Genomic DNA, 18,907 nt, shown 5'->3' on the forward strand with positions numbered 1-18,907 from the left:
TAGACTCGGCACTGGGAAAAAAAATATTATTATAGTGATATTATAGTTTTCTGAGAGTAAACATATAATATTTTTATTATGTTGGAAACTTAACAAAAATATTATTTTATAGTTGTTATTACTTAATCAACTATAAGAGTTGTTTGAAAAAAATAATAGCACCGATTGAATATATAGTTTTATTATATAGTTTTATTGATAATTTTATGTGTGTTTTAATAATAATAATTATTGTGTTTTAATTAAAATTTAATTTTTGGTTCTTTATCAATAGGATACGAATTATGTTAGTCTATTATTAATTGGATGTATCCCGAATAGGTGGTGTACATTATTTTATTTTAGCCCGAGGCCAATTACTCCGACCAAATTTAACTAATTTTTTTAGTTTAGTTTTAATTGTTTTATGTCGTGATCAGTAAAATAATTTTATTTTCAGTCGGATAAAATAGGATATATAATTTTGTTTTAGTTAGTCTAATTATTGATTATAATTTTGTGTTAGTTTGAATCAATTGTATAATAGATTTTTTTACCTTACATGACTAATAATTATATTATTTTATTTATCATAATTCAATAGTATAACTATTTTAGTTGGATCAGTAGTATTCTATTTAGTTTTAAATTGATTTTAGTCTCAAGTATTAATTAGAATAATATATAACTAAATATGAATTAGAATTTATAATTAGTAGAAAAAGTTGACTTTAGTATCAATAATAATGATATAGAGCTCGATATCCCGATTCTCCGAAAAAGAGGATAACACTAAATTTAAATTGATAGAAGAAGTACTTCAATATGAATTAGAATTTAAAGTTGGTAGAAGAAGTTAAATTTAATATTAATAATAATGATATAGAGTTCAATATGAAATATAATTTAAATTGGTAGAAGAAATTGATTTCAATATCAGTTATAATTAAAATTGACCGATAGACCGTTTGACCAATTAGAATTAAAATAATTAATTAAGGGTAAATAGGTAATTTCAGCAAATACCGACCGACCAATTACCAAACTTTTAATGTTTCGTCTATTATAATATAGCATAGATTCGGCAGAGTATTTTTGAAAATGAGTATTCGAGAAAATCAGTCGATTACTCGAATTTTATAACCGCAATCGAGTAAAAACCGAGATCTGAGTTTTACGAACTTAGCAAATAGAAAATAAAATAAAAAGAGAATCAAAAAAGCAATTTGACGCACGAGGAATCCTATAAAAATTAAGCGTTAATTCTTGATAACACAATTGCATATATTCAAGAACGTACTCAAGATAATTAAATCTAAATTTATCAAAAAATAATAGAAATCAGATTTTCTTCATTCCTTAACATAGTTTCCTCTAGGTGACTTATTATCAAATTTGTTTTTTTGAAATATCTAGGTGACTTATCTTGATTTAGTTTATTTGAGAGAGAAATAAGTAATAATTTAGGCGAAAATAGTTAAAGAAGTGTACAAATTTTTGTACTCAACTTTCACTTACTACACTCCATTTTATCCCCACAAGAAAAGAAAAGATGATGAAGAGAAATGCATGAATACATACGTTACTCTTTACGTTTCAAAAAAAAACGTCTATTATACGTACTAGTATGTCAACAAATTTATATACTCATTTATAATACATACTACTATATAACCCGTATTTTTTATTATTATATATTATAAATTATAATTTTAATAAGTTACCGGTGAGATTCGAACCTTACGTCCTCCTACATCTAATAATTTTTTAGGATTATATCTACTTGTTCTCGTTAATTTGATATGAAGTATTCACCGACTCTCAATTGAGTGATCAGTAACAACAACCAAATTTTCAATGTTTCGTATTTAATATGGTAGTATGGACGAAGCTAATTATTCAAAAAAGGAAAAAATATATACAAAAAGTTCAAAAAAGTATACTATTATAGCTACTAATTCTCTCACAAAAAATACACAAAGTATCCAAAACAGCTGAAAAGAATATATAATACCTGCATTTTATATTCTCTCATTAAGAAAATTTTAAAAAATCTTTGATTTTATCCCTTAAATGTATACAAATACAATGTTCATGCTATTTTCAACAAAGTTTGACAATTGTTGTCCTGTTCTAGTTCTTGCAGTTTACAAACATTGTTCTAGTCCAAGACCAAGCCTGCAACAATGGACTGTGTCATCTTGTACCTCTATTTGCCTGCACTTTTATTTATTTTTGCAGCTCTTTATTTATTCTCTGAAAAATCTAAGAACCTTCCACCAGCTCCTTTCCCTGCTTTGCCATTTATAGGCCATCTATACCTCCTCAAAAAGCCTCTGCACAAAACTCTTTCGAGTCTGTCGAAAAACTATGGTTCTGTTTTCTATTTTCTCTATGGCTCTCGTCGCGTTCTCGTCGTATCGTCCTCTGCAGCTGCAGAGGAGTGTTTGACGAAGAACGATATCGTGTTTGCCAACAGGCCTAATCTCATTTTTGGAAAATATATTGGAAATAATTTTACTAGCATTGTTTGGGTTGGTTATGGGGAGTACTGGAGGAACCTACGTAAACTTTGTGCACAGGAGATTTTATCGACTCATCGGTTGCAGAAGATGTCGTTGATACGAGTAGAGGAAGTTAAGGCCATGGTGAAAAATGTTTTTAGATTATCTGGTGGTGGATTGAATGCGGTGGAGATGAGGCCTGTTTTTTTCGAGCTGTTGTTTAATGTTCTGACGAGGATGATCGCGGGGAAAAGATATTATGGAGAGGAGTCTGGGAAACCGGAGGAGGCAAAACAGTTTCAGGAGATTATGAAGGAGACAGCTAGGTTGGCTAGTGTTGTTGATATGGGGAGTTTTTCGTCGGTTTTGAACTGGTTTTGGTTCAGAGATTGGGAGAATCAATTTGTTCAATTGAGCAAGCGGAGAGATGAGTTTATGCAAAATTTAATTGATGAGGTCCGTGGCTCTGGTAATGAAGGGGAGGCTAAAACTTTGATTCAGGTGTTGCTGGATTTGAATGAGGCCAAACCTGATTACTACAAAGACGATGTTATTATGAGCCTGATGCAGGTACCTCCTTAATCTTTTACCTATTAGCTTAATATTCATTTGTATACGGTGGTGTTGATGATGTCTAAGACGATTCAATTTAACTGTTAAGTCTGGTTTAGGTATACCATATTGTTGCGTGATGCAGTGACCAATTTACTAGATTTCTTTTAAGCATTATTATTAAGAGTATCCGTTAAAATCTGAATGTCCTTTCTGATGATTATATACCTTCACAATTATGCAGACACTCTTACAGGCAGGAGTTAGTACTTCAGTTGATTCACTGGAATGGGCGATGTCACTTTTGCTGAACAATCCTGAAGTGTTGCGCAAAGCTCAAAATGAAATTGACAATGTTGTGGGAAAAGATGGTATAATTACAGAATTACATTTGCTGGAGCTTCCTTATTTGCGATACATCATCAATGAGACGCTGAGAATGTATCCAGTAGCGCGATTTCTTATACCCCATGAGTCAGCAGAGGAATGTACAATTGGTGGATTTAGAGTTCCCCGTGGAACAATGTTGCTGGTTGATGTGAAGGCCATACAAAATGACCCGAAAATCTGGGGAGACCCTGAGAACTTTAGGCCTGAGAGATTCCAGGAGGGTGGTAATGCGGGGCTTGGATTCATGCCATTTGGGTCAGGGAGAAGGAAGTGTCCTGGAGAAGGATTGGCCACGCGGGTAGTTGTGCTGGCACTAGGAGCTTTGATTCAGTGTTTTAACTGGGACCGTATCAGTGAAGAGATGGTTGATATGACTGAAGGCCATGGCCTTTTTGCTCCCAAGGTTGTGACCTTGAAGGCAAAGTGTGCAGCTCGACCAAGCATGGTCAGCCTTCTATCTGAAATCTAAGATGATTTGTAGTAGATCAAGTCGATTAAGACTAATCTGATCATCTACTCTTTAAATAATACTCTGCAAAAGATATGGATTTGCATCTTTTATTGTTAGAAGTCACCATTTGCTAGATTCTAGTCTCTGGAAATTTGGATTTCATTTTTAGTCCATTTCAAGAAAGAACATTTCATAATGAATCTTTTTCATCAACACATTGTCACTGTTAAGTAACCAGCTCATCTAAAACCTTAAGGTTGTAGAGGAAGGCCCGAACAGGATCTTATACTCTTTAGCCAGTGTATTTGAGCATTTCTGGAATTTCAAAGTTCAGAGGTTGCTGAAACCTTGATCTGAAGTAGTGTTCAGGTAAGTGGAGCTGTTAAGCATTAACAAAGTTTGATGCACGAGCCTTAAACATATCTAGTCCCATTAGGAAAACAAACTTACCAATCAATCCACCAAAGTTGACTGTCTCTATTGATAAAAACAAATTTCATACTCAACTCTTAACATCGAAAATTTAAAGAAATAGATCTGTCATAGTTTTGGCCGTCAACAAGCATTACTCGTATTATCTTAAACTCAAGATAATATATGCATATGATTGCATCTTATCAGTTTCATATCGAAAGACTGAGCTGCAGAAATGGATAGTGTGAGCTTGTACCTCTATTTTCCTGTACTGTTGTTTATAACTGCAGCTCTGTATCTTTACACTCGACTAGCAAACAATCTTCCACCAACGCCTTTCCCTGCCTTGCCAATAATAGGCCATCTCTACCTCCTTAAGAAGCCTCTGCACAAGACTCTTTCGAGTCTATCCAAAAAGTATGGTCCTGTTTTCTACCTCCGTTATGGCTCTCGTCAAATTCTTGTTGTATCCTCCCCTGCAGCAGCAGAAGAGTGTTTCACGAGAAACGACATCATATTTGCCAACCGTCCAAATCTTCTGTTTGGGAAACACTTAGGAAACAACTTCACTAGCATTGTCTGGTCAGGATATGGGGACTACTGGAGAAATCTCCGTAAAATCTGCTCACTGGAGATTTTATCGTCTCATCGGTTGCAGAAACTGTCATCTATTCGAGTAGAGGAGGTTAGGTCAATGGTGAAACATTTGTTTAGATTTTCTGGTGGTGGATTGCAGGCGGTGGAGATGACTATGAAGCCTGTTTTTTTCGAGCTGATGTTTAACGTCCTGACGAGGATGATCGCTGGGAAAAGATATTACGGAGAGGAGTCTGAGAAATCGGAGGAGGCAAAGCAATTTCAGGAGATTATGAAGGAGACAGCTAGGCTGGCAAGCCTTACTGATATGGGGGATTTTTCGTGGTTTTTGAAGTGGTTTTGGTTCAGAGATTTGGAGAAGAATTTCGTCGAATTGAGTAAGAGGAGAGACCGGTTTATGCAAAATTTAATCGATGAGTTTCGTGGCTCTGATAATAAAGGGAACAATAAAACTTTGATTCAGATTTTGTTGGATTTACATGAGGCTGAACCTGAATACTATAAAGATGATGATATTAAAAGCCTGATGCAGGTACATTTAACTTTTTACCTTAAACCCTAAAACTTCTAAACATTTCGACTCGATTTTTGACATGTTTTCTAGTGATTTAAACTCATGTTTTCTGGTGAGTTTATTAGAATTTGTTTGTTCTGGTTTATATATTTACATTTTGAACGAAATCCGCTCTGAAACCCGAAATTCTCACATCTAACTAAGTGCTATGAATTTGACATAACTTTAGTAGGTGATAAATTCTCACATCTAACTAATTGTTGTGCGACACATTGACCTTTTTTCTAAATCTCTTCTAGTTTCGCTAATATGAGTATCCGTATGAATCTCAATTTTCGCCCTGATAATCACGTACCCTCTGTGTACAATTATGCAGACACTCTTACAGGCAGGAGTTAGTACTTCAGTTGATACACTGGAATGGGCAATGTCACTTTTACTCAACAATCCAGAAATGTTACATAAAGCTCAAAATGAAATTGACAACGTTGTGGGAAAGGATGGTCTAATTAGCGAGTCACATTTGGCGGAGCTTCCTTATTTGCATAGCATCATCAAGGAGACACTGAGAATGTGTCCAGTAGTGCGATTTCTTATACCCCACGAGTCATCAGAGGAATGTACAGTAAGTGGATTTCACGTGCCTCGTGGAACAATGTTGCTGGTAGACGTGAAGGCCATACAAAATGACCCGAAAATCTGGGAAGACCCTGAGAACTTTAGGCCTCAGAGATTCCAGGAGGGTGGTAATGTGGGGCTTGGATTCATGCCATTTGGGTCAGGGAGAAGGAAGTGTCCTGGAGAAGGATTGGCCACGCGGGTAGTTGTACTGGCATTAGGAGCATTGATTCAGTGTTTTAACTGGGATCGTATCAGTGAAGAGATGGTTGACATGACTGAAGGCCCTGGCCTTTTCGCTCCCAGGGTTGTGACCTTGAAGGCAAAGTGTGGAGCTCGACCAAGCATGGTCAGCCTTCTATCTGAAATCTAAGATGATTTGCAGCAGATCAAGCGATTTAGACTAACCTTATCATCTACTCTTCAATAATACCCTGTTAAAGATATAGATTTGTATATTTTATTGACAGGCTTAGTCCGTAAACGAGACTAAAAGTCACTATTTGCTAGATTCTACTATCTGGAAATTTGGCTTTCATTTTTAGTCCATTTCAACAAAGAACATTTCACAATGAGTTGAGTTTGAATATAAATTGAAAATTCAATTCCCTCAAATTCAACAATGAAACATCAATTATGCTGTTCGCAAACAATCTCAATTAACAGGTTGTCACTGCCTCACAGATGGCCAATGTGACCGCATTTAAAATGAATATGCGCCAGTGTATTTGAGCATTGCTGGGATTTTGAAGTTTGCAGGTTACTGAAAGTTTGATTAGTGTTCAGGTGAGTGGAGCTGGTAACAAAGTTTGATGCACGATCCGTGGAACTCGTATAGTCCTATTAGAAAGACAAATTTTCCACCAAAAGGTTCGGACTCTTTAGATAAAAACAAACAAATAGAACAAACAAATTACATACTCAACTCTCAACATCGAAATCTTAAAGAAATAGGTCCGTCATAGTTTTGGCCGTCAACAACCTTTAACATCTTAAACAATTTCTCTGTTCGGCCAAACAAGTTACTTAGAAATAAAAAATGATCTAGATAATGTAGGGATGTGGGTTGAGTTCAATGGAATGGTCTTAAATGTCGTAAATTATGTTCTGCAATATAATGGAAGTAGGAATGTGGCCAATCACGTAGTAGCTTGATTAGTACTAAATTAGTCAGACGTATGATTGTAGCTTATCAGTCTGATATCGAACACACAGCCAAAGACTGAGCTGCAAAAATGGATAGTTTGAGTTTGTACCTTTGGTTTCCTATGCTGTTGTTTATAACTCCAGCTCTGTATCTTTACACTCGACTAGCAAACAATCTTCCACCAACGCCTTTCCCTGCCTTGCCAATAATAGGCCATCTCTACCTCCTTAAGAAGCCTCTGCACAAAACTCTTTCAAGTCTTTCCAAGAAGTATGGTCCTGTTTTCTACCTCCGTTATGGCTCTCGTAGAATTCTTGTTGTATCCTCCCCTGCAGCAGCAGAAGAGTGTTTTACGAAGAATGACATCATATTTGCCAACCGTCCAAATCTTCTGTTTGGAAAACACATAGGAAACAACTTCACTAGTGTTGTTTGGTCAGGTTATGGGGATCACTGGAGGAATCTCCGTAAAATCTGCTCACTGGAGATTTTCTCGTCTCATCGTTTGCAGAAACTGTCATTTATTCGAGTAGAGGAGGTTAAGTCCATGGTGAAACATTTGTTTAAATTTTCTGGTGGTGGATTGCAGGCGGTGGAGATGAATATGAGGCCTGTTTTTTTCGAGCTGATGTTTAATGTGCTGACGAGGATGATCGCTGAGAAAAGATATTACGGAGAGGAGTCTGAGAAATCAGAAGAGGCAAAACAATTTCAGGTAATTATGAACGAGACAGCTAGGTTGGCAAGCCTTACTGATATGGGGGACTTTGGGCCGGTTTTGAGGTGGTTCTGGTTTAAGGATTTGGAGAATAAGTTCGTCGAATTGAGTAAGAAGAGAGATGAGTTTATGCAAAATTTAATCGATGAGTTTCGTGGCTCTGGTAATAAAGGGAACAGTAGAACATTGATTCAGATTTTGTTGGATTTACATGAGGCCGAGCCTGATTACTATAAAGATGATGTTATTAAAAGCTTGATGCAGGTAATATTTAACTTTTTATCTCAGCTTGAAATTCATAAACAATTAGACTCGATTTTGACATGATTTGCAGAGATAAAAACTTATTGATAATATGGACACACCTGAATTTCCTTGTTTTTAGTTTCGCCTTGTTCTTCGTCTTTAACAAACATTGCAGTCTGGTTTATCTGTACTACATTGTTGCGTGACTCATTGGCCTTTTCCCTGAATCTCTTCTAGTTTTGGTAATATGAGTATACGTAAGAATCTCTCAATGTTCGCTCTGATAATTATGTACCCACTGTGAACAATTTTGCAGACACTCATACAGGCAGGAGTTAGTACTTCAGTTGATACACTGGAATGGGCAATGTCACTTTTACTCAACAATCCAGAAATGTTACATAAAGCTCAAAATGAAATTGACAACGTTGTGGGAAAGGATGGTCTAATTAGCGAGTCACATTTGGTGGAGCTTCCTTATTTGCATCACATCATCAAGGAGACACTGAGAATGTTTCCAGTAGTGAGATTTCTTATACCCCACGAGTCATCTAAGGAATGTACAGTAGGTGGATTTTATGTCCCCTGTGGTACAATGTTGCTGGTAGACGTGAAGGCCATACAAAATGACCCGAAAATCTGGGAAGACCCTGAGATGTTTAGGCCTGAGAGATTCCAGGAGGGAAATGTGGGATTCGGGTGGATGCCATTTGGGTCAGGGAGAAGGAAGTGCCCTGGAGAAGGATTGGCTACGCGAGTAGATATACTGGCATTAGGAGCATTGATTCAGTGTTTTAACTGGGACCGTATCAGTGAAGAGATGGTTGATATGACCGAAGGCCATGGCCTTTTTGGTCCCAAGGTTGTGCCCTTGAGGGCAAAGTGTGGAGCTCGACCAAGCATGATCAGCCTTCTATCTGAAATCTGAGGAGATTTAGTCCAACCTGATCTCCGCTCTTAAATAATACTCATTAAAACTTGATACAGATTTGTATCTTTCATTAATAGGGCATAAATGATCCGAAAAGTTTGCTAGTTTCTAGATACTAGCCTTTAAGGAAAATCGGCTTTCATTTTATTCTTTTTCAACTAAGAACATTTCTAAATGATCCTAGTCTATTTCAAAAAAGTATTACATTTCTAGATGTTTCGAGTTTAAATTTAGTCCTATAGCATTCAATAATTACAAAGTTGGCTTTTAGTGATTGGGACAGTGGCTTGTACTAAAAATAGGCGTCAGTTACAAAAGAAAACTGTCTATGCATAACACCAGCATTACTAAAAACAATCACGTTTTCTCTGGTATAGAGTATAAAGACGCTGGCTATTCATATCATCTTCAACAATTTCTCTTAAGACCAAGCTCGAAAAATGGACAATGTCATCTTGTACCTCTATTTGCCTGCACTGTTGTTTACCATTGCAGCTCTTTATCTGTACACTCAACTAGCTAATAACAATCTCCCACCAAGTCCTTTCCCTGCGTTACCGATATTTGGCCACCTTTACCTCCTTAAAAAGCCTCTGCACAAAACTCTTTCTGGTTTATCCAAGAAGTATGGTCCTGTTTTCTACTTCCTTTATGGCTCTCGTCGAGTTCTCTTTGTGTCCTCTGCTGCTGCAGCTGAAGAATGTTTTACGAAAAATGATATCATATTTGCCAGCCGTCCCAATATTATATTTGGAAAGTACATAGGAAACAATTTTACTAGCATTGTCTGGTCAGGTTATGGGGATCACTGGAGGAATCTCCGTAAACTCTGTGTACTGGAGATTTTTTCTACTTATCGGTTGCAGAAGTTGTCATATATTCGAATAGAAGAGGTTAAGTCTATGGTGAAAGGCTTGTTCAAATTATCTGGTTGTGGAATGCAGGAAGTGGAGATAAAGCCTCTTTTTTTCGAGCTGATGTTTAACTTGCTAACGAGGATGATTGCTGGGAAGAGATATTACGGAGAGGAGTCAAAGAATTCAGAGGAGGCAAAGCGATTTCAGGAGATAATCAACGAGACATCGAGGTTGGCAAATGCTTTCGATATGGGGGATTATGTGCCGGTTTTGAGGTGGTTTTGGTTCAAGGGCATAGAGAATCAGTTTGTTGAATTGAGCAAGAGGAGGTATGAGTTTGTGCAAGGTTGGATTGATCAGTTACGCGAATCTGGCAGTAAAGGGGAGAATAAAAATTTCATTCAGATTCTGTTGGATCTACATGAGGCTGAACCTGATTACCATACAGATGGTTTTATTGTAAGCCTGATGCAGGTAAATTATGATTTCTTTCCTATAAGTTTAAATTTGATGTATAGTTGTGCCTGTCTCGAATGCTGTTATAATTTTATGCAATCATGCAGGCACTCCTACAGGCAGGAGTTAGTACTGCAGTCGACGCACTGGAATGGGCAATGTCACTTTTGCTTAACAATCCTGAAGTGATACTTAAAGCTCGAAATGAAATTGACAAAGTTGTAGGAAAAGATGGTCTCATTAGTGAATCACATTTGGCTGAACTTCCTTATTTGCGTTACATCATCTATGAGACACTGAGAATGTACCCAGTACTGCGATATCTTGTACCCCATGAGTCATCTGAGGAATGTACAGTAGGTGGATTTCGGGTTCCCCGTGGAACAATGCTGCTAGTTGATGTGAAGGCCATACAAAATGACCCGAAAATCTGGCAAGACCCTGAGATGTTTAGGCCTGAGAGGTTCCAGGAGAGAAATGCTGGGCACGGATGGCTGCCATTTGGGTCAGGGAGAAGGAAGTGTCCCGGAGAAGGATTGGCTACGCGGATAATTGCATTGGCTTTAGGAGCGTTAATTCAGTGTTTCCAATGGGAGCGTATTGGTGAAGAGATGCTTGATATGGCTGAAGGCGACGACTATTTTTCTCCCAAAGTTGTGCCCTTGAAGGCAAAGTGTGGAGCTCGACCAAGCATGGTCACAATTTTATCTGAAATCTAAGGAGAATTGCAGTAGATGAATTAGATGATCATCTACTCTTGAATAATACTCATGAAACTTTGGACATGAATCTGTAACTTCTATGATCTGGCCATGAACGAGCTGAAATGTTTACTTGTTATATCTTTCACAGTTTAATTAATCAGGACTCAATATTAATACTTGTCAGATCTTAAATATTTTTGATGATATAGGTACCAAACACTATCCTCAAGCTCATAAATCAATCTGAATAATTATTTTTTCATAATGATAATTTTGTTAACATACATGGCGGTGTTAAAGAGTATAAGATCATGTTCGACTTTCCTCTACCACTTTAAGGTTTTTGTGCGACTGGTTACTTAACATTGTATCAGAGCTCGGTTTAGGGAGGGATAGCGAAACGTATTGTATGCTTGAAGGGGGCGTACATTGATGTGTCCAACACGTTTGATCTCCACTCGTCTGTAGCCAAGCTCACTCGAATTTGTTCTTAAGCTCCTACTAAAAGATCTCGTACTAATAGAGATAATTTGCAAATAATGATCAAGATACTTCTTTTTTTTGTCTTCTCGATACGAGACTTATCATCTTGGAACTGGACAATGAGGATGGCTTCGACGTCCTGGGCCCCTGGCATGAATGCAATAAGAGACAGGTTGTTTGTGGTGAGATCTCAGTTCAGAAGGGTTAAAATGGATTTAGAAAATAATGATGTTATCTTGCTTTCTAGAATAAGGAGGAGATCGATAAACACAGGAGTAGGGGTGAAAACGAGTCGAATATGTACGAACAATAGATAGATAAACATAGGAGTAGGGGTGAAAACGAGTCGAATATGTACGAACAGTAGATAGATAAACACAGGAGTAGGGGTGAAAACGAGTCGAATATGGACGAACAGTAGTGAAGTCGAATTCGACTCGAATTCACAAATACTCGTTCGGATTCGGTCCGGATTCGAATTAAAATTTATACTCTTTGCTCATATTTGACCCGAATTTGAATATAAATATTCTTATATGATTTGGTTCGACTCAATTATGTACCGAATTACTCGTTTTTATATATTAGGTTTCGTTTAAAATAATACTAAAAAATTAAGAATACTTGAATAAATAAGAACAAAACTAAAACAATAATCATTTTGTAGAATATAATTTTAATATATATATGCATGACGTGTAATATATATTATGAACATAATTAACGAAATCGTTCGAATATCTTTAATACATACTCCCTCTTTCCCAACCATTACTTTTCACTTTCCTTTTTGATGTCTCATCCAATTCTTTACATTTCAAAATTTATTAAAAATAGTAAATGGGTTCCACCACTTTCCCATTTTTTTTTCTCTTTTCACACTACTTTTACTCCACTATCTCATTTTTATACATTAAAAATCAATGGGTCCTACTACTTCACTCACTTTTCTTTCTATTTTTCACTACTTTATACATATTTCTTAATCTCTGTGCCCAAACCAAAGGTAAACAATTGACCGGGACGGTGGGAGTACATATTCAAGTACTCTGAAGTTATTCGAACTACTCTATATAAATATGACCGAATATCAGAATGGTGAGATTCGACTCGATATTCGTTCAAATTTTAAAGTAAGATTCGAATTTGCTCATTTTATATACGAATACGAATTATATTCGTTATTAACGAGTCGAACCCGGATTCGAACCCATATTACTCGAATTCGTTTTCGGCCCTACATAGGAGACGTCCGTTACAGAAGAAAACTGCCCCTGATGCTAGCATCCATTAGTCACAAAGAATCGTCTTTTAGTGATTGCAAAATGGCTTGTACTGATGTTATCTAATTTGTAATATAAGGCACAAGTTACCAAAGACAACTGTCGATGCAATTGCACTTTAATGTCACCCTTTGTCTCGTACTAAAATAAAGAACTTGGTTATTCAGACCATCTTCAACAATTTCTCTTAAGAACGAGCTTCAAGAATGGAGAGTATGAGCTTGTACCTCTATTTGCTTGTAGTGTTGTTTACCATTGCAGCTCTTTATCTGTACACTCGATTATCGAATTACAATCTTCCACCAACTCCATTCCCTGCATTACCAATATTTGGCCACCTTTACCTCCTTAAAAAGCCTCTGCACAAGACTCTTTCTGGTCTATCCAAGAAGTATGGTCCTGTTTTCTACTTTCTTTATGGCTCTCGTCGAGTTCTCTTTGTGTCCTCTGCTGCAGCAGCAGAAGAATGTTTAACGAAAAACGATATCATTTTTGCCAACCGTCCTAATCTTATATTTGGAAAATACATTGGAAACGACTTCACTAGCATTGTCTGGTCAGGTTACGGGGACCACTGGAGAAATCTCCGTAAACTCTGCTCACTGGAGATTTTAGCGCCTCATCGGTTGCAGAAACTGTCATCTATTCGAATAGAGGAAGTTAAGTCTATGGTGAAACACTTGTATAAGGTTTCTGGTGGTGAAATGCAGGTGGTTGAGACAAAGCCTTTTTTATTCGAGATGATGTTTAACGTGTTGACGAGGATGATTGCAGGGAAGAGATATTACGGAGAGGAGTCAAAGAATTCAGAGGAGGCAAAGCGATTTCAGGATATAATCAAGGAGACATCGAGGTTAGCAAGTGCTTTCGATATGGGGGATTATGTGCCAATCTTGAGGTGGTTCTGGTTTAAGGATCTGGAGAATCAGTTTGTTAAATTAAGTAAGAGGAGGTATGATTTTGTGCAAGATTGGATTGATCAATTTCGTGGATCTGGTAATAAAGCGGAGAATAAAAACTTGATTCAGATTTTGCTGGATCTACATGAGGCTGAGCCTGATTACTATACAGATGATTACATTGTAAGCCTGATGCAGGTAAATTTTGATTTATTGCTATAAGCTTAGTATTCATATACATTGGTGTCAATCTATAACACAATTAGTTATCTTCAATGTGATCCGAAACCGAAATGACTTATTCTATAAAACTGAATGATATAGATTTTGAGAACTTGAGTATGTGCATCTTTGTTCTGATGTAGTTTGCTGTGTATCTTATTAATTGTTCTGATGTAGTTTGCTGTGTATCTTACTAATTGTATCTTACTAATTGTTGCCAAATTAACTTTGATGCCTTATCTCATATCAGTAAAAATCTCAATGTGCTCTATGATGATTCTATTCATGTGTACAATTATGCAGGCACTACTACAGGCAGGAGTTAGTGTTTCAGTTGATACAATGGAATGGACAATGTCGCTTTTGCTTAACAACCAAGATGTGTTACATAAAGCTCAAAACGAAATTGACAGTGTGGTGGGGAAAGATGGTCTTATTAGTGAAACACATTTGCCAGAGCTTCCTTATTTGCGTTGCATCCTCATCGAGACAATGAGAATGTATCCAGTAGCGCGATATCTAGTACCCCACGAGTCATCCGAGGATTGTAGCATTGCTGGATTTCGCGTTCCCCGTGGAACAATGCTACTACTTGACCTGAAGGCTATACAAAATGACCCGAAAATCTGGGAAGACCCTGAGATGTTTAGGCCTGAGAGGTTCCTGGAGGGAAATGCGGGGCATGGATGGCTGCCATTTGGTTCAGGGAGAAGGAAGTGTCCCGGAGAAGGATTGGCTATGCGGGTAATTGTATTGGCATTGGGAGCATTGATTCAGTGTTTTGACTGGGAGCGTATTGGTAAAGAGATGGTTGATATGACTGAAGGTCAAGGCCTTTTTGGTCCCAAGGTTGTGCCCTTGAGGGCAAAGTGCAGGGCTCGACCAAGCATTGTTGGACTTTTATCTGAAATCTGAGGAGATTTGCAGAACCTGATCATCTGTTCTTAAATAAAACTCATTAGATATGTATCTTTTGGAAAAGTTCACTTAGTTAATGTTTGATATTATGAGATTTTCATTTGGAAAAAGAACAATTCTAAATAATTCGAGTTTCGATATTATTAGACTCTTGAACATAATTCACAGACAACAAGTTCTGTGGAACTAATGTTACTCATACTCATGTTACTTGTTCATCTTGTTTTTGAGAAAAGAAGTACAAAAATTGATGGATAAACACAAAAGTCATATACAAGTAGAAAATGGGGAAAAATAAAGATACCACCTCAAAAAAATATATTAGATAAATACAGAAGTCATAAATAATACATTATAAAATATAATACTTGTATCTAGACAGTTTATATAGATTTTAGTTAGGCAATTTTTAATATTTTGGATCTAGTTATATAGTCATAGATGTTACATAGATAAACTGATGAAGTTATAAATTTACAGATACTATAGATAGATCATACTTAAATGTTCAACAAAATTGGCTAACAGTTGTGTCCTGTCCTATAAGTTATATCATCTCAAACCATTTCTCTTGTAATCAAACAAATACTCAACAATGGACGGTGTGATCTTGTTCTTTTATTTGCCTACATTGTTGTTTATCATATCAGCTCTTTATCTACACTCTCAACAATCTAAAAATCTTCCACCAGCTCCTTTTCCTGCCTTGCCATTATTTGGCCACCTTTACCTCCTCAAAAGGCCTGTTCACGAAACTCTTTCGAGTCTTTCCAAGAAGTATGGTCCTGTTTTCTCCCTTCTATATGGCTCTCGTCGAGTTCTCATCGTATCCTCCTTTGCAGCTGCAGAAGAGTGTTTAATGAAAAACGATATTGCATTTGCCAACCGTCCTAAACTTCTATTTGGAAAATATTTAGGGAACAATTTTACTAGCGTTGTTTGGTCAGATTACGGTGATTACTGGAGAAATCTCCGTAAAATCTGCACGTTGGAGATTTTATCGTCTCATCAGCTGCAGAAGCTGTCATTTATTCGAGCAGAGGAAGTTAAGTCTATGGTGAAACACCTGTTTAAAATTTCTGGTGGTGAAAATAAAATGCAGGTGGTGGAGATGAAGCCTTTTTTCTTCGAGCTGATGTTTAACATGCTGACAAGGATGATCGCTGGTAAGAGATATTATGGAGAGGAGTCGAAGGAGTCCGAGGAGAGGGAGAAATTTCAAGAGATAATAAGGGAGACAGCAAGGTTGGGAAGTCTTGATGATTTAAGGGATTATGTGCCTGTTTTGAGGTGGTTTTGGTCCAAGGATACGGAGAATCAGCTTGCTGAATTGAGTAAGAAGAGAAACGAGTTTATGCAAAACTTGATTGATGAGTTTCGAGGCTCTGGTAATTATAAAGGGGAGAATAAAACTATGATTCAGATATTGTTAGACTCCAGTGAAGGCAGACCTGATTACTACACGGATGATGTTATCAAAAGCCTGATGCAGGTAAATTTTAACCTTTTACCTATAAGCTTTAGGTTCCGACTTGCACAATAACACGTTGATAGCACGATTAAATTATCTTCACTGTGACCCGAACCCTAAATTATATGTTTGTTATGTACTCATTGATTCACATTCTTGCAAAATTTGAACAGTTGACATGTTTACCAACAACAACTTGATCCAAAACCCGAAATTGTAGACCACATATGTGAGTGTGCACAGTGAGAAACAATACTTGTTCTTTTTGTCAATGTTCTGATGTAGTTTGTTGTATTTTAGTAGATGTAGTTTACTGCATATGTCACTCATTGTTGTCAGATTGACTTTAAGGCCTGGTTTATCGATACCATATATAGTTGCGTTAACTCATTGATCTTTTCCGTTGATCTTTTTTGAACTTTGCTAATTAGTACGATATGCAGTCCCTCTTACAGGCAGGAGCTGCTACTTCAGTTGATACTCTGGAATGGGCAATGTCACTTTTGCTGAACAACCAAGAAGCATTAAATGAAGCTCAAAATGAAATTGACAATGTTGTGGGAAAAGATGGCCTAATAAACGAATCACATTTGGCGGAGCTTCCTTATCTACGTTACATCATCAACGAGACACTAAGAATGTTCCCAGTTGTACGATATCTTTTACCCCATGAGTCATCTGAGGAATGCACGGTAGGTGGATTTCGTGTTCCTATTGGAACAATGCTGCTGGTGGACGTGAAGGGCGTACAAAATGACCCGAAAATCTGGGAAGACCCTGAGATGTTTAGGCCTGAGAGATTCCAGGAGGAAAATGTGAGGCTCGGATGGCTACCATTTGGCTCAGGGAGAAGGAAGTGCCCTGGAGAAGGACTAGCTATGCGCGTAGTTGTACTGGCATTAGGAGCAATGATTCAGTGTTTTGATTGGGGCCGTGTCGATAAAGAGATGGTTGATATGACTGAAGGCCCTGGCCTTTTTTCTACCAAGGTTGTGCCCTTGAGGGCAAAGTGTGGAGCTCGACCTAGCATGGTCAGCCTTTTATCTGAAATCTGAGGAGAATTGCAGTAGATCATCAAGTCGATTTAGACTAACCTGATCATCTACTGTTAAATAATACTCTGGAAATTAAAGACATGGATTTGTATCTTTATTTTTAGGCCATAAACCAGCCTAAAAGTCAATATTAACTGAATTCTAGAATGGTGTTTCTTTTTACAAATATGACTTAAATCCTTACAAACAAATAAATAAGTACATGTTCTCATAAATTTTGGGGATGAGCCAAATTCGAAGTGAGTACTTGGACCATAGAGAATAAATTCTTAATTATCTGAGTTATCCAACCGTATTTTGAACAAATAGGGAACTCGAATTAAAATTGGAAAAATATTAGTACTACTTTAACAAAATTTGAGGAGATTAATGTATCTCAGTTTAGTAATTACACAATATTACGTACATTTACAAAAATATCAATATTATTTTATACTAAGATACACTTGTATGAGGTTTCAAAAAAAAAATACACTTGTATCACATGAAAGTTATCTTGAGGGAAATGTAGAAACATTTTTCTCAAATTTAAATTTACAACCAAACTTACAACAAAAATATAAATTGAAGTATAAATTCTGAATTTTAGAAAAAGGTATGTTTCAGGCATATGAATATAAATTTATAGAGGTTTTACTGAGTTATTTTTATTTTTATTATTATATTATCAGTGAATCAGATCACCTATTGATAAACCATTACACACTTATTTATGTCCAATGTGAAACGTGAACACCTAGTTTTAACCGCTGCGTTTATTCTATACTAAGATCGAAATTTGTTTAATGATTTATTGCTTGTATACTGTAATGATTGTTTGAACTGTGTAATTCATATTGTCATACTTAACTTTGATGTAATCTTTTGGTGAAAGTCGTCGGATTGTTTAATAATTTGTTGTTTGTAGGCTATAGTGAGTGTTCGAACTGTTAATTCATGTTGTCTTACTTAATCCCGATGTAATCTTTTCGTGAAAGTCGCGAATTTAGATGATTTTCCAAATATTTAGGTTTTTTGTTGCCACAACCTCAAATACAAGTAAAACTATCAGGTATGTGAAAGAATTGACCATAACCACAAAGTTTCCTTAACATTAACTAAAATATAAAGCCGCACAAGGCGTCACATATAATTTTTTAAAAATTACGTATTTGATAATATTATTTATCAAGATTAATTATGTGATAGCTAATACGATAAATTGAAAATACATATTCCAATATATGTTAAAAATAAACTTAATAAAATTATATATTATATTGAGGCATGATTCATCCTTTTTTTTGTTACTTTTTTACTCTTTTAGTGCAATTTTAACAATTTTCCAATAAAAAAATAATTTAAAATAATTTACGTGAATATAATTTAGAATACATGTATTGATTTAATTATCCCTCAAATATAATTTATAATTATAGAATAAGGCATATTTGGTCCGATTATCATTGTGTCATGTACCTTGAGAATTACAATCTGTTGTAATTGTTGATTTGGTCTG

General features: G+C 36.3%; 6 protein-coding genes across 6 annotated transcripts; all 6 read left to right on the forward strand.

Moving 5' to 3' along the window:
• Positions 1-2,059: 2,059 nt before the first annotated feature.
• LOC141674804 (cytochrome P450 81Q32-like) lies at positions 2,060-4,133 on the forward strand. Its single transcript, XM_074481510.1, has 2 exons — positions 2,060-3,053; positions 3,280-4,133. The coding sequence occupies exons 1-2, from the start codon at positions 2,166-2,168 to the stop codon at positions 3,892-3,894; spliced, it is 1,503 nt and encodes a 500-aa protein (XP_074337611.1). The 5' UTR covers positions 2,060-2,165; the 3' UTR covers positions 3,895-4,133.
• A 250-nt stretch (positions 4,134-4,383) lies between these two features.
• On the forward strand, positions 4,384-6,557 carry LOC141674799 (cytochrome P450 81Q32-like). Its single transcript, XM_074481505.1, has 2 exons — positions 4,384-5,419; positions 5,778-6,557. The coding sequence occupies exons 1-2, from the start codon at positions 4,526-4,528 to the stop codon at positions 6,390-6,392; spliced, it is 1,509 nt and encodes a 502-aa protein (XP_074337606.1). The 5' UTR covers positions 4,384-4,525; the 3' UTR covers positions 6,393-6,557.
• Positions 6,558-7,240: 683 nt separating this feature from the next.
• Positions 7,241-9,228, forward strand: LOC141674808 (cytochrome P450 81Q32-like). The gene is made up of 2 exons (XM_074481516.1): positions 7,241-8,148; positions 8,447-9,228. The coding sequence occupies exons 1-2, from the start codon at positions 7,255-7,257 to the stop codon at positions 9,056-9,058; spliced, it is 1,506 nt and encodes a 501-aa protein (XP_074337617.1). The 5' UTR covers positions 7,241-7,254; the 3' UTR covers positions 9,059-9,228.
• Positions 9,229-9,373: 145 nt separating this feature from the next.
• On the forward strand, positions 9,374-11,194 carry LOC141674814 (cytochrome P450 81Q32-like). Its single transcript, XM_074481519.1, has 2 exons — positions 9,374-10,392; positions 10,482-11,194. Exons 1-2 carry the CDS (start codon positions 9,502-9,504, stop codon positions 11,091-11,093), a joined length of 1,503 nt encoding a protein of 500 aa, XP_074337620.1. The 5' UTR covers positions 9,374-9,501; the 3' UTR covers positions 11,094-11,194.
• A 1,779-nt stretch (positions 11,195-12,973) lies between these two features.
• LOC141723559 (cytochrome P450 81Q32-like) lies at positions 12,974-14,997 on the forward strand. The gene is made up of 2 exons (XM_074525395.1): positions 12,974-13,941; positions 14,269-14,997. The coding sequence occupies exons 1-2, from the start codon at positions 13,051-13,053 to the stop codon at positions 14,878-14,880; spliced, it is 1,503 nt and encodes a 500-aa protein (XP_074381496.1). The 5' UTR covers positions 12,974-13,050; the 3' UTR covers positions 14,881-14,997.
• A 481-nt stretch (positions 14,998-15,478) lies between these two features.
• On the forward strand, positions 15,479-17,550 carry LOC141723563 (cytochrome P450 81Q32-like). The gene is made up of 2 exons (XM_074525400.1): positions 15,479-16,375; positions 16,798-17,550. Exons 1-2 carry the CDS (start codon positions 15,479-15,481, stop codon positions 17,407-17,409), a joined length of 1,509 nt encoding a protein of 502 aa, XP_074381501.1. The 3' UTR covers positions 17,410-17,550.
• The last annotated feature ends 1,357 nt before the right edge of the window (positions 17,551-18,907 follow it).

This window comes from Apium graveolens, chromosome 1 (genome assembly GCF_009905375.1).
Source record: "Apium graveolens cultivar Ventura chromosome 1, ASM990537v1, whole genome shotgun sequence".
NCBI classification, from domain to species: Eukaryota; Viridiplantae; Streptophyta; class Magnoliopsida; order Apiales; family Apiaceae; genus Apium; species Apium graveolens.

Bases quoted from the DNA above. Each gene is read 5' to 3' on its own strand.
- LOC141674804 (XM_074481510.1), top strand. From the start codon at position 2,166: ATGGACTGTGTCATCTTGTACCTCTATTTGCCTGCACTTTTATTTATT. The intron at 3,054-3,279 runs GTACCTCCTTAA...ACAATTATGCAG, and splicing joins TTATTATGAGCCTGATGCAG to ACACTCTTACAGGCAGGAGT.
- LOC141723559 (XM_074525395.1), top strand. From the start codon at position 13,051: ATGGAGAGTATGAGCTTGTACCTCTATTTGCTTGTAGTGTTGTTTACC. The intron at 13,942-14,268 runs GTAAATTTTGAT...ACAATTATGCAG, and splicing joins ACATTGTAAGCCTGATGCAG to GCACTACTACAGGCAGGAGT.
- LOC141723563 (XM_074525400.1), top strand. From the start codon at position 15,479: ATGGACGGTGTGATCTTGTTCTTTTATTTGCCTACATTGTTGTTTATC. The intron at 16,376-16,797 runs GTAAATTTTAAC...TACGATATGCAG, and splicing joins TTATCAAAAGCCTGATGCAG to TCCCTCTTACAGGCAGGAGC.
- LOC141674808 (XM_074481516.1), top strand. From the start codon at position 7,255: ATGGATAGTTTGAGTTTGTACCTTTGGTTTCCTATGCTGTTGTTTATA. The intron at 8,149-8,446 runs GTAATATTTAAC...ACAATTTTGCAG, and splicing joins TTATTAAAAGCTTGATGCAG to ACACTCATACAGGCAGGAGT.
- LOC141674814 (XM_074481519.1), top strand. From the start codon at position 9,502: ATGGACAATGTCATCTTGTACCTCTATTTGCCTGCACTGTTGTTTACC. The intron at 10,393-10,481 runs GTAAATTATGAT...GCAATCATGCAG, and splicing joins TTATTGTAAGCCTGATGCAG to GCACTCCTACAGGCAGGAGT.
- LOC141674799 (XM_074481505.1), top strand. From the start codon at position 4,526: ATGGATAGTGTGAGCTTGTACCTCTATTTTCCTGTACTGTTGTTTATA. The intron at 5,420-5,777 runs GTACATTTAACT...ACAATTATGCAG, and splicing joins ATATTAAAAGCCTGATGCAG to ACACTCTTACAGGCAGGAGT.